At 48.1% G+C, this 14082-nt stretch overlaps 1 protein-coding gene across 1 annotated transcript; it reads right to left on the reverse strand.

Annotated features, from left to right (window-relative positions):
- Positions 1 to 11563: 11563 nt before the first annotated feature.
- On the reverse strand, positions 11564 to 12169 carry Msgn1 (mesogenin 1). Its single transcript, XM_006996436.4, has one exon. The coding sequence runs from the start codon at positions 12167 to 12169 to the stop codon at positions 11603 to 11605; it is 567 nt and encodes a 188-aa protein (XP_006996498.3). The 3' UTR covers positions 11564 to 11602.
- Between the last annotated feature and the right edge of the window lie 1913 nt (positions 12170 to 14082).

Genomic DNA, 14082 nt, shown 5'->3' on the forward strand with positions numbered 1-14082 from the left:
CGCTCAAGCCGCGCGAGCCTAGACGGCTATTGATGCGAAGTCAATGAACTGAGGCTTCCCAAAGTGGGGTTAAGGCTTCGGCCTCCAGGAGCTCTACAGGGTTAAGGCTTCTGCTCCGCAGCCAGAAGAAAAACACAAAAGGAGGGCAAGGAGTGACAGAGCAGACACCTCCCACTCCCACTGGTAAGGCGTCCTCGGTGTTGTCAAATCAACCTGGGGCTGAAAAGTGGGGGCCTCAGTTATTCCTCCCCTCCTTTTAAAGTACACAACAAAGAAACAAAAACACACCTCTACCCTTGATTCCCTAGCACCCGGTGTGTTTTGTTTTGTTTTTTAAAGTAGAGCCCTCCCAGTCCCTCTTGCCCCCAAGGGCGCCCTTTGGCTCCTCCAGCCTTTTTAATAGGGAGAAAAAGCTGGCCCTGGGGACCTCAGACTCTCACTTGTGACAGAGAACGGTGGGCAAGGTAGGATAGACTCCAAGGGCCTGCTTGGTGAGGGTGGGCATTTCATTAGATCGAGTGAACGGCTGTGGCATCCATACGTAAATCTTTGGAGAGGGTCACCAATGGAGATAAGGAGGTGTGGGCACCGTCTTGTGAGAGCTGGACATAGAGACGGGTTCCTCCCCCCACTCCCCTCCCCGACCCCCACACGCCCCGCTCCCCCACCCATCCCCTTCTGCGCCCGGGTGCAGGGCTAACACCGGGCAATACCTGAGCTTGCAAGCCTTCCCTCCCACGAAGTCATCAGTATGCGGTTCTGCTCCAAAGAGTTCATCTAAGTTAGGGGCAATGCTTCTGATAAAGTAACCCGTTTTTGCTTTGTGAGAATGTGTGTTTTACTTTAAAAAAAATAAAAAATAAAAAATAAAAAAAAAATTTAATTAAGGTTTGAAAACTTCATATATTCATATAATGTATCTTGATCATATCTATTCACTGCTACTTCCCTCCAACTCCTCCTAAAGCCCCTTACCCCATCTCCCTCCTTACTTCATCACACACACACAGGCACACGCACACGCACGCGCACACACGCGCACACACACACACACACGCATGCACGCACAGCCACCCACTGGAAAATGGGTGACCTATGGCCACATCCCCAGAGTCATCAACTGCCAGTAGCTTTGCAGATAAGGGTGGAATGGGGAAGGGGTTACCCATTCTGGCTGACGATTTGACAGGCTTAATCTTATACAGGCCTCTTAACTAGCCAAGGCCTCCCCTCTCCCCGCCAGGAAGCTTTCTTCTCCCTCAGACAGGGTTTGCTGGTCTGTAAAGTGGGGGTAACTGTGGCTACCTCTCAGCTTTGGTGGAAGCGTGAAACTAGAGCAGGAGGCACACTGTTGTTGCGTCTCCATGCCCCGCAGGAACAGCTTTCTATTTCTAGCGAAGAATTACTTTCTGTTTCCTAAACCTGATGGATCCTGCCCAACGTGTTTTTCAACCCGCCCTGAACTTGTGACCCTGTGATGTATTGACTACCCTTTGCCTTGCTGAACTCATGACCCCATGATGTACGATTTGCCCCTGGCCTTGCGAAATACGTTTTCGGGATACCTTGATCTATACCCGCAACCACCCACCCCGTAATATATGACTCCCTGTCCACATGACGTATTCTGCTTTGACTCTTACCTTTCATGGCATTCTTTTTTTTTTTTCTAGCAACCAATTATCCCGCCCCTCTAAACACACTTACAGCTGTTTTCCATTAACTTTAGCTCTTCCCCGACAAAAGGGACCTCAAAAAGCCACTGGGGACTAAAAAAAAAAAAAAAAAAGCTCTCTAAAATTCCTGCCTGCCTCTGCAGTGGGCATCTGCTCTTCTGATGCTCATCCCAATTTTCTTGTTTCTGCTATGGGCATTCACTCTTCCAGTGGCCCAACCGTCTACAATAGGCACATTGGTTTCTTTGTAGTGGGATTTCTCTTGAGAGCAGCTAGATTATACAGTGCCGCCGCCACCATGGCTTGTCCCACTTTTTTGCTCTTTGGTCTTCTTTACCGTCTGAATTGTCAAATACCTTCTGGGCTATTTCTAACAGCTCTGACCTATTCATTCCTGAGAATCCATCTAGTCTTTGAATTTTCTTATCTATGTCCGGGGCCGACTGGGTTGCAAAGGCCAACTTTAATCGCCTTGAGATTTGCTGTGTTCTTCCAGACCTATGGGTGTGTGCAGCAGAGAAGCCTCCAGGAGGCGCTCTGGGAAAGCTGAAAGTGACCCTTGTTTCACTTCAGCAGTTTAGACACATTGTTAGGCAAGCATACATCATGGGGTCACGAATTCCGCCAGGCAAAGAGCAGTCATACATCACTGGAGGTAATGGTGCCCACCTCCCAGCCTCGGTGGAAAAGTCAAAACTCCAGGTCAAGAGAATAGGCTCTGGTCTGGGGAAGAGCTCACGTTCCGGTCAAGTTGGCACAGTCACTTTAGCTAAGATACCCCCTCTAGGAAGGTGGGCTCACCTTAAGTCACATTTTTATTATTATTATTTTATTGGCATTTTGCCTGAATGTATGTCTGCATGCAGGTGCTGGATCCCGAAGTTACAGACAGTTGTGAGCTGCCATGTGGGTGCTGGGAATTGAACCCGGGTCCGTGGGAAGAGCAGTCGGTGCCCTTAATTGCAGAGCCATCTCTCCAGCCCTGATAATTCATTCTTTCATGAGACACTGTACTTTTCCTTCCTAGAATCCTTTTCCCTGGTGCAGAAGAAAACTGGCCACCGCCACAAAAGGGCCCCACGTCTGCCTGCTTTTCCAAATTATTCAGAGAAGCAGAGCTTGTCCTTTTCTTCTAGTTTCTTTTCTAAGCATGCTTTCCTTAACACTTTGGGCCCACCCCCAACCCCAACCCCACGCAACAGTTTGGGTTTCCTTACTCTCTCTCTAAGGCCTCCCTGCCTGCCGTATGGCTGTTTGTTAAAATGCCACGGATGGTCCCTTCTCTTTCCCACTCTCCTCTTCTGGGTGAAAGCTAACATTTCAGTTTGCCCACCCTGGGGTTTTTTCTTTCAAACGCTAATAAAATTATCTCTGCACTCCCACTGGTGCCCATTCTTACGTTATTTTGTTAATGAGACTAGGGACCCCAAAAGTTGGCCCCCATGTCCCCAGGATCACTGAAAATGTTCGGTGTGTTGCTGCCACCCCTCCTCAGCCCATCCCTCTCTGTCTCCGGAAACCACTATTGTGCTTCTGATCCCAAGGATGTCCCTCTGCCTCCCCAAGTGCACCACCAAACCCAGCTTGAGGATGTAGTTTTCAAACCACCATCTTGGAGCAAAAGATGGTCCTTCGCCAGAGGCTTGCCCGGCTGTGTGGGATCTGGAAATGGCAGCCTCCACAATTGTGAGCAACCAATTTATGATGCTTCCAAATTGCTCAGTCTGTGGTATTTCTGTAACAGCTGGAACAGGCTAAGACAGAGAGGGGACAGTTCCGTTTGATGGGTCACATGCTTCCTGAATGAAGTGTGCTTGAACCTAGAGGCGGGTGTGGCCTTCGTGCTGGGGAAGAGGAGCATTCAGGCCAGATAGTAAGGACAAAGGTGCAGCTTCGGGAATCAGGAGGCCTGTTGTGGTGTAGATAAGAGCTGCAGCGGAAGGCAGGTACAGATTACAAAAGACTGAGATTCAAGCTGTGGGAGTCACAGTCACTTTGAAGGTGTGCAAAGAGGACATATGTACTAACTGAAGACACATTCATAAACGGTTACTGTGTCTCAGCCTGCTGAAGTTCTCAGGAGAGATACAGAGTCCCCGACCTTGGGACACTGATGCCTTAGCCATGAGGAGCTGGATTCTATAACTGAAGAGTGTCTCCCTGAGAGTGAGGCGGCTAAGAGCTTGCACCGGAGGGACATCTGGCTGTCCTGGAACTCACTGCAAGTTCAAAGCCAGTCTGGTCTACATAGTGAGTTCCAGGACAGCCAGAGCTACATAGTGAGACTGTCTCAAAAACAAACAAATGTAGAGGTATAAGCTAAACCTTCAGTGTAGACACATAGAAGATAAAGCCTTTAGAAGAACACTAAGCCAAAGGGACGCTGTCCTAGTGTGTGTGTGTGGGGGGGGGGGGGAGGGGGGTTAGTAACTGGCGGAAGAGACCACACACAGCATCCGCCCCTTTTTGCTCTTTCCCCTGTCTTGATCTCAGCCTTCTCGGCATTCAGAATTGTGAGAAGTGAACTGCTGAGAGCCAGGCGGTGGTGGCGCATGCCTTTAACCCCAGCACTGGGGAGGCAGAGCCAGGCGGATCTCTGTGAGTTCGAGGCCAGCCTGGTCTACAGAGCAAGATCCAGGAAAGGCACAAAGCTACACAGAGAAACCTTGTCTCGAAAAACCAAAGCAAACAAACAAAACCATAAAGGATGCAAAAAGTGAAACTAGAAAATCAGCACTTCGTGGACCGCAGCGTCAGTGCTCAAGACTCGTGTACTGTTGCATCCTGCGCCAAGTGTTTTGATAGCGACATCAATCAATAACCACCTGAGTCAGCCAGTGCATGGGGCTTCTCTCAGGCCAAAGGTCAGCTTGCCCCCCCCCCCCCCCCCGCCGCAGCTTGATGGTTGCTCAAGCCTCACCCCGTCCATTCTTGCTTGCTCATACATTCTCTGTCCTCCGCCCCTCCAATCTCTGCTCCAGCTGAACCAGTCCAGGTGATTCCTCCTGAGTGCTGGAGTTTTTCCAGACCTTTAAGCATTTTGAGACATGGTTTACCCTGAGGAAGATGCCCTTGGCGCCATCAAGTGCCCAGACACAACCTCAAGAGCCTCTTCCTATGTGAAGCCTTCCAGGTGTCCTACAAGGAGCACTGGCCTGGTAGCATCTTGTCAAGTCTCTCTCTCTCTCTCTCTCTCTCTCTCTCTCTCTCTCTCTCTCTCTCTCTCTCTCTCTGTCCCTTCATGCCCTTTATCAAGTACATGTAGGGCATGGTGGCAGGGCCGAGGCTAGCATCTGAATCCCTCTTTCCTGGTCCCACAGCTCTTACCATCATTAGCATCCTCCACTCTCTGACCTCTGATTGGATCCTCAACCCTCCCTCTAAACACAGGCCTTTTGGTACCTGCCAGTATCCTTGGAACCTCATCTCCTCTTGTGTTTGCTTGCCCGGGTAGGAAGCAATTAAGGCATACAGTAAAAGTAGAGGTAGCAGTCTTCGGAGAGCATAAATTCTTAAATTGTGGGAAAGAGTAAATCTTGTTCAAGAGTTTAAAAGTGAGCTCTTACATGGAGTGGCTGATGGACCTATCTGTCCGTGTGTATTGATTAACTTGAAATTTCAGAAAGGGTGAACGAATACAAAGCTCAGCTCCAATTAACGCACCATGGGGCACATTCTGAGGGTGCCTCTGGGGACAGTTTCGGTCACATTGGATGTCTGACTTAGGGTTTCTATTGCTGTGATGAAACACCACAACCAAAAAGCAAGTTGGGGAGGGAAGGGTTTATTTGGCTTACGCTTCCACATCACTTTTCACCCTCAAAGAAAGTCAGGATAGGAACTCAAACAGGATGAGAACCTGGAGGCGGGAGCTGATGCAGAGGCCATGGAGGGGAGCTGCTTACTGACTTGCTCTCCATGGCTTGCTCAGCCTGCTTTCTTCTAGAGCCCAGGACCACCAGTCCAGGGATGGCCCCACCCACAATGGACTGGGTCCTCCTCCACAGATCACTAATTGAGATAATGCCTCACAGCTGGATCTGATGGAGGCATTTTTCTCAATTGAGGTTCCCTCCTTTCAGTTAACTCTAGCTTTGTGTCAAGTTGACCTAACACTAGCCAGGACACGTGCTTGTAACCCCAGCACTGTGGGAAGAGAAGACAGGACACTTAATTGGTCAGAAGCCTATCTCCAGGTTCAGTGAGAGAGCCTGTCTCAAAGGAATAAGGTGGAGGATGATAGAGCAGGACACGTGACATCCTCCTCTGACCTCACACCAACATATAGATATGTATGCATCCTACACACACACACACACACACACACACACACACACACACACACACACACATAGACACAAAACTAATAACACAATAAAATATTCTCTAATAAGTTTGGGTGCCAACTCAGAAGTTTCACCAAGTCAAGGCATCGCCTGGAAAACATGAAGGCTGAGATCTTTCTACGCTCTTTCTGTACACCGCTGCACAGTTTGGCCGTATATACTCGGTACTGGTGAGAAAATGGGTCACACAGGCCTGGGTGGAACTTGGCTCTGCACCAGCGGTGTGACTTTTGGCAAGGTGGCTTGGGTTGTGGGTAACCGCTTCCTGATGCTGGCCACGGAGATGGAAGGGAAAGATCCAGTAAAGGATCTTGTGAACAGTGAGCCCGACACCTCCTCGGAGAATGGCGCTACACTGCTCTCACGGGCTAGAAGAGACTAACCCAGTCAGTGCTTTCAAAGACTCTTCTTGGGCAAAGCCCCTGGCCCCGCCCCTATCAGGTCTGTCCAATCACCTCAATGGAAAGAAACAGAGTTGTCTGAAGATGATAATTGACAGTGGAGAAGGTCAGGAGCCTCCATACCCAGGGTTAGAGGCACAGAGCTGAGTCCTGGGGCACCTGCTGGAGCGCACAGGTTCGCCTGTTCCACAGCAAAGAATTAGACCAGGGACACATGCTTACAGATAGAAATAGAGACAGTTTATTAAGAATGGGAGAACAGCTGGGCGGTGGCGGTGCACACCTTTAATAACAGCACTTAGGAAGGATGGGCAGGTGGATCTCTGTGAGTTCAAGGCCAGCCTTGTCTACAGAGGGAGTTCCAGGAAGAAAAAACAAACAAACAAAAAAAAAGCAAAAACAAATAAACAAAAAAGGTGGTGGTGGGGGAACACCCCTGAGAATGGAAGCCCCCAAAGTCCTGGGCCATAAAGTCCTATAAAGGTCATTAAAATAGCATCCTCCAAAACCCAGAGAGGGAAGGGCTTCTAATCTCTTTCTCCTTCCACACCAGGAGACAACTAATTGTCCCTCTGCCCTAGCCATCTGAGAAGTCTCTGTGCTTTTCTCTTCCTTGGAGTTCAAGGTTCTATCTGGGACCAATACATCAAGACCAAGTCCTTCCTAATAGGGCTACAGGGGCTGCATTTCATTGGCCCAGCAGGCATCTTCTCAGGTTCCCAGCAGCAGTGGGGGAGGGAAAAGAGAAAGGGGGGGGGTATAGAGGGGAGAGGAAGAGAAGGGAGTGGGGAGGGGAGTGGAGCTAGCCAGACTTTGGTTCTTTTCAAGCCATCAGGAGCTGTGCTCAAAGGGGTCACAGTCCAAGCCTAGCAGGGAATCCCCATCCCCACCTCCAGGGACTGGGAGAGTGTTTGAAAAGCCCTTGCAGGAGCATTTCAGGGGCACAGGCATTTTTGCATGGGTCTCCTTTTGCTATCTTGGTGGTGTCGGTTTGTTCCAATATCCAGGAGCAAACTCAGCAAGCATCCCATCATTAAGTTACATGTCCAGCTCTCACTACTATTTTTTTTTAAAGGTACTTTAACAGAGGGGTAATTCTGACAACTTGTCAATTGGCTAGCTTCCCCCTCCCCATCCCATCCCACCCCACCCAACCCTCACACACACTTACACCCTGCTTTGTCTGTTCAGCTCCAGCAGCAGCAGGACAAGCAGAACAAAAGACCTCAGGCTCTTGTGGACAGTGGACCACTTTATTGAACACAAGCGAGCAGATGGCAGATTTCAGCTTTCGATTAAGCCTCTTAGCGGAAATTCTGTGGAAACGCTGAAGGAGAGGGGTGGGAAGTTCAAAGGGAGAGGATGAGAGGAAGTGCTTTGTGTGGGGAGAGAGATGAGGGCCCCAGAGGAGGGAAGCAAAGGGACCTGAGCCTTTGCTGATAACCCTCTCAAAGCCAAGCCCAGCTCACACCGCAATCTGGGAAGGAGGGCCAAGAGCTCGGAGCTCTGCAGACCTGAGTCACAAGCTAAGTGTGAAGTGTGCTGCTCGCTCACCATGGGGCCTTGCATCACTTTTCCATCCTAAACATCAGTTTCTGTGCTCTCCAAGTCAGAAACTCAGTGTCCACCTCCAGGGCTCTTATGGAGAATCGTGTCCAAGAGCCGGTGTGGAAATATGGACCATAGCCAGACACAGACACATGGATAGTGTTTCCATAGTCCTTTCCTTCTCCAAGCACCAGAAATAGCCGACTGGGTTCTGACGCTTGGCCTGAGCCAAGGGCTGTTAGCCACTCCCCAGAGGGATCAGGAACCTTCTCCAGTTCTGCTCCCTACAAGGGAGGCCCCTGCTCCGGGAAGGTCTGCTGCAGGATCAAATGCCCCCTGACCTTTGCCTCTTCAGAATGGAGTTGTGTTGCAATCCAGGCGTCTGGGGTGAGTGAGGGCAAAACTAAAGGCCACAGGCAGCCTTCCAGAAAGCCCGACTTCCCCCAGCTTTTCAGAGGCCTCTTCCCTTAGAAGTTCTTGAGCTCAAGCCCAGCTAACAGATGACGGTGGGGCTTTTAAGGGTCTCTCTCTCTCTCTCTCTCTCTCTCTCTCTCTCTCTGTGTGTGTGTGTGTGTGGGGGGGTGGATTATGCATCTGTGTAAGACGTGTACATGTATAGATGTGTGTACGTGTGTGCACGTGTGTGTGTGTGTGTGTGTGTGTGTGTGTGTGTGTGTGCGTGCAAATGAACGTCAAGTGTCTTCTTCAGTTGCTTCTCTGTCTTATTTTTAAGACATATTCTCTCACAAAACCCGGAGCTCACCTATTCAGCCATACTGCTTTGCTGGCAGACAGCAGGATCTTTCTGTCTTTATCTCCCCGACACTGGGATTACAGACTTGAACCATCACACCGGTTTTTGTTTGCTTGTTTATTTTGTTGTATGTAGATGCTGAGGATCCAAACTCAGGTCCTTCGGTTTTCACAGTCAGTACTTCACTGACCAGGCCACGCCCCCCGGCCCCTTGGGGGAACTTTTGAAAATAAAAGCTGGGACCTTGTAACTCATTTGCATCCCCTGGTCTCCAGGACAAGCAGAATCTCCCAAATTATCGAATCATTCTTAATATTGAACTCACAAACTCAAAAGCCCCAGGGCGCTTGGTTCATACTTGTTTAAATCAGAAAGGAAAGTAGTATTTGATTTCAAAATTGATTTTGAGGCAAACAGGTTCTCTCCAAGACCACATTACTATCCTGCCTGCTTCTCTCCAACATAAGCCTGTGCACACATGTGTACAAGCACACACACAAACACATGCGTGCACATGCTATCTCTTACATGAACACATGCCATCCTTCAAGAAAAATCTTGATATAGACCAGTCTTTTCTTGTTTTTTCGCCAAACACACACACACAAAATTAATATATAAGAAACTGATAAGTATTCATATAATAGAATGGCATTTTAATCACCAGGCCCCAGCACTCCACTACCCCTTGAAAATAAAACATACCATTCTTCAATTATAAAATCACTAGTCACAAGTGAAGTTAAATTCTTCCTAGACACAATTTGTAGAAAAATTAAATTCAGTTGTATTAAAGATCCACAAGTTAAAATGCATCAATAAAAATATTCAAAAAAGAAACTTAAAAACTTTTGGAACTAGGAAAAATGAAACATGAAAAAAATCAGATATGCTATTTAAAAAAGCAACAGAAAGACTTGATCATGTAAAATGAAAACCTGAACAAGATACAATCAAAACTATAAATACAAGGCTACATAAAGACAAATGTAAATAGAACCCCAAACCCACCCAATTATAAGGAAATATTTATTAAAATGTAAAATGTGCACACCTTCTAACCTAGGAATACTCTTCCCGAGGACTTCTAAGGCTAATTTAAAAATTGCCAGTGTACAAAGCCTTTGTCTCTACTTAACAAGACATTTTTCTTGGTGATGAAATTAAGAACATTAAGAACAACTTAAATGTCATCCAGAAGGTGCTTCAGTAAAGACATCATTTCAGAACCTGGGTTGGGGAACATTGAGGGACTGAGAAAGCCATGCTTCAGTTTTCTCATCTATAAAATCAAAATCATAGTGGTGCTTAGGTCACACACATGGTTATGCAAATTTACAGTGCGAGGTCAAAATCAGAAGTAGAGACATAAAGATCCTCAAGGTATACGTGGGTGCATATTTATTTGAGTATATTCATATCATCAAAGGAAAAAATAGGAAGAAGTTAAACATGACATTTGAACACAGTCACTGCTTTTGGAATTTATGTAACTAAAACCAAAAAAGAAGACCAAAGGGGAGAGAGGAATCAGCAGGAAACATGAACAGAGTATTGTCACTAAAGACAAACACTGGTGGTTAATAACCACAGCAAGGAAAAGGCAGAGTCAGGGAAGAACCTTCTTAAGTTGAAGCCGCTTCGGCTTTATATGATGCCCTCTGCATTCAGAATAACCAAGCTGGGGCTGCTGCAGATACCCAGCAGAACAGGCACCTGAAAGAGGGCATGTGCCTGTGTTTGGAGACATGTGGGGTAGTGGGGGCCATGAGGTAAAGGGAGGACACGGAATACAGGGGTGGGGGGAAGAGAAGCTAGACGTTGTAGATGAAATAAATTCCTTCAGAGGGGTCAGAGAAAGCCTTGGGTTATAATCCTGCCCTTTGCACTTATTATCTATGGAGTTCAAAATGACTTTGTTGTAAACCAATCTCTTCGTCGAAAAAATCAGTAAGTGAAGCAATGAGCTCACGTTCACACCAGGCCTGGGACTAAGATCTCTCTCTCTCTAAGATCAACTTCTGGCCACCTTGTGGGTGTGGAGACCCTTCCTCCCTCTTCCTTTCTCCCATTTCTCAGGACACTGCAGTCTATGCCTGCCCCAACCCCTTCCTTCCGTGCCTTAGTGCGGCGGAAACTCTGGTCATAGGATGGTCAATATCTTAACTTAGCCTGGCCCACCTGCTTGTGACTTCCCATTTATTGTGATACAAATTCCTTCTGCACTGAAATGATCTTACCCCTAGCCAAAAGAAAAGTAAAGGCATTCTTTCAAGCCTTCAAACACACACACACACACACACACACACACACACACACACACACACACACACACGACAGGAGGGGGAGAGAGAGAGAGAGAGAGAGAGAGAGAGAGAGAGAGAGAGAGAGAGAGAGAACTAACTTTTTACTCAGCACAATCTTCCTAAATAAGAATCCAAACTTCACATCGGATCCTGTACAAAAGTTCCGTTACAACAGAAAGAAAACTCCCAACACCAAAATGGTAGGAGAATATAAGTGTAGGTATTTAACATTATCAAAAAGAGTATATTTAAACTATATTGACCCTTTCAAATACCTTTAAAAGACACGGGACAAAATAAAATGTCTCTTGGCAAAAGCTGAGAGTCACTGTAGACATGGCCAGACTATCGGGAAGTATCCTGCTTGCCTGGCAGGTGAATGTCCCAGCAGCTCCAACAGGTCAGATGGAAGTCCTGTTCACCCGTTCAACTCAGCAGATCACCAGATTGCCACACTAAGTGTCCACAGATAACTGTGCTATTGTCCTGGAAGACAAGTTCAGGGTCTTCAGAACTCCTCTAGGTCTGTTCACAAGTCTGGAACCGGTAGGATTCCCCAGTGGGCAGGAACTCACACGCTCTGGGGCCTGGGCTCTCTCCCATCGCCGTTGAGGAGGTCTGTAAGCTCCCCGATGTACTTGATGGTGTACTTGAGTGTCTGGATCTTGGTGAGCGGCTGGCCTCTCTGGCTGTAGACAGGGGGCAGGTAATTCCGGAGCGTGTGCAGGGCGTCTGCCAAGGTCCGCATCCGGAGTTTCTCCCTCTCGCTGGCCTTGCGTCTCCGCTGGACAGACATCTTGACTTTGCTGCCCTTCTGGCCTTTGAGACCACCAGCGGCTTGTAGGTAGGCAGGTTGGAAGGCTAACATGCTGTAGTCCAGCTCTACTAGGTCACCAGCCCCATGGCTGCTGTAGCCATCGCCGCCCCCAGGGCTGGCCCCACTGTGCCCGCAGGGCAGTGCAAGCCCAGAGTAGGACTCCAGAGAAGGAACTGGGGAGAGGCTCTGAGTGGGGGATGCCTGGCTCAGCTCCAAGGGCCTGGCTCGGCTCTTCCAGTCCCAGGAAGCCAGCAAGCCAACGGTGTCCGAAGAATCAAGACCATCCTCCAGGTTGAGGAAAGGCTCTCCCAGGTTGTCCATACCCCCGAGACAGCCGTGGAAGGACTCCTTGGCAAATGTGCAAGAAAGTTCTGCTGCCCTGGCCAGAGACCAGCTCTCTTTTATGATGGTAGGGAATCAGGGACAAAGTGGGAAAGGGGCCCCTGGTGGAGGGAGTTCAAAGGAAGACCCAAGGACCAAGATGGAAGATGAACTCCTCAGGTGTCACTTTCTCCTCGTTGATAATTAGCATCTTCCAGCTAAAATGTCTTTAAACAGACCGGCCTCCAGGAGAAGAAGAAAGGAATTATCTTGTTGTAACTAAACCAATTAAGTCTGCATAACCAGGTTTAGCATCGTCCTGTGGAACTCATTAATGGGGAGCCAGAGAAAACAAACCTGGGCTCTGCAGCAAGGAGGGGCTCTTGGAGAGCCTTTGGGCCAGGAGGGCTAGCCCCCTCCACCCCACCTCGGGGATATTTTAGAGTAGATGGGGTGATAGCTGGAGAAGAAGCATGGGGTTGGGACAAAGCAAGTCCTTTGAGCTTTGATTCTCTCCTGTGTCAAATGCAGGCAATAATGGCTCCTATTCCCCAGGGCTGGCATAGGCTAGCACACAGAAGGCTCTGTTGGATGTTCACTTCTTTCTATGGCTCCACTTTAGTTAACTGCCCCAGGTTTTGCAAAGTACCTACCCACAGAAGAGCAAACCAGCCCATCCAGTAATCTGGGAGCCTTAATGAGCAGGGAATAAAACCCTTGCTTTAAGTGATCACACTGGAATCCCCGTAGCAAGCAGACATCCATCAGACGACAGAACATTCCTGAAAGCCAGGAACTACTTGCAAGTGTACCTGGCTGGCATTCAGCCTGATGAAGTTCTTTAAAAAAAAAAAAAAAAAAAAAAAAAAAAAAAAAAAAATCCAGCTGCCTGGTCACACCTCGTTTTTTGAAATGTATAGAGGACGTGTGAAATTAACAAGAGAGTCATTTTTCCCCCACCACCTCTCCAAATGCCACCAAATGTGTTAGGTTGGATGGCCTTGCTAGTTAGCTTCATTTCCTACATGCTGCCATAGACACTCACTTTGGAAACGGAGTTCCAGATGCCCCCATTTGTCCCAGGAACGGAACTCATTCCCCACGCAGCCCGGTGTGGGAAGGATTATCAGTGTCAGCATTGCCCCTAGTTTCGAGTCGATTCGTCCTTTAACATGGCTCTTTCAGCCCTCTGCGACGGTTGGAAAGAAATGTCAAGGACCTAATTAGAACACTTGTGGTATTTTTTTTTTTAATTAGCCAGGCTCAGGAAATAAACATCTGAAGCATGTAATCTGGAGAAAAATGCACTCAGCTTTACCATTTTTGCAGAAGGACACTGTGCCAGGTCCTGGGCAACAGTGCTAATGAAACAGGGTCAATGTATTACATTATTCCTCCTGCTTCTCACTCTCCCTCAGAAGCCCAGAGTGCAGTGAGCTTTTTCCAAGAACTTTTCCTGTATTATAATAATTAACCGTCAGATTTAAAAATTCCAACATCGTACCCATAAGAAGGCTGAGGTTCCTAGAGCTTAAGAGACTTGGTTGCAACCCTAACAGGAAGTAGCACACTCAATAGAAAGTGGCAAATCCCTGTAAAACTCCCAACACCCATCATTAAAAAAAAAAAAATGAACACTTCCCTTATGTCAGTCTGTTGTGAGAGAGGCAGGTGACAGGTATGTGACTTAAGGGCACAGGGTGTTTCAGGTGGCCACCACCGGAGTCATACTATGATACCATTTCTGTTTCAAACTTCCATGTTTCATGCCGGGCGGTGGTGGCGCACGCCTTTAATCCCAGCACTCGGGAGGCAGAGGCAGGTGGATCTTTGTGAGTTCGAGGCCAGCCTGGGCTACCAAGTGAGTTCCAGGACAGGCGCAAAGCTACACAGAGAAACCCTGTCTCGAAAAA

This window comes from Peromyscus maniculatus, chromosome 22 (assembly GCF_049852395.1).
Source record: "Peromyscus maniculatus bairdii isolate BWxNUB_F1_BW_parent chromosome 22, HU_Pman_BW_mat_3.1, whole genome shotgun sequence".
In the NCBI taxonomy this organism is placed as follows: domain Eukaryota; kingdom Metazoa; phylum Chordata; class Mammalia; order Rodentia; family Cricetidae; genus Peromyscus; species Peromyscus maniculatus.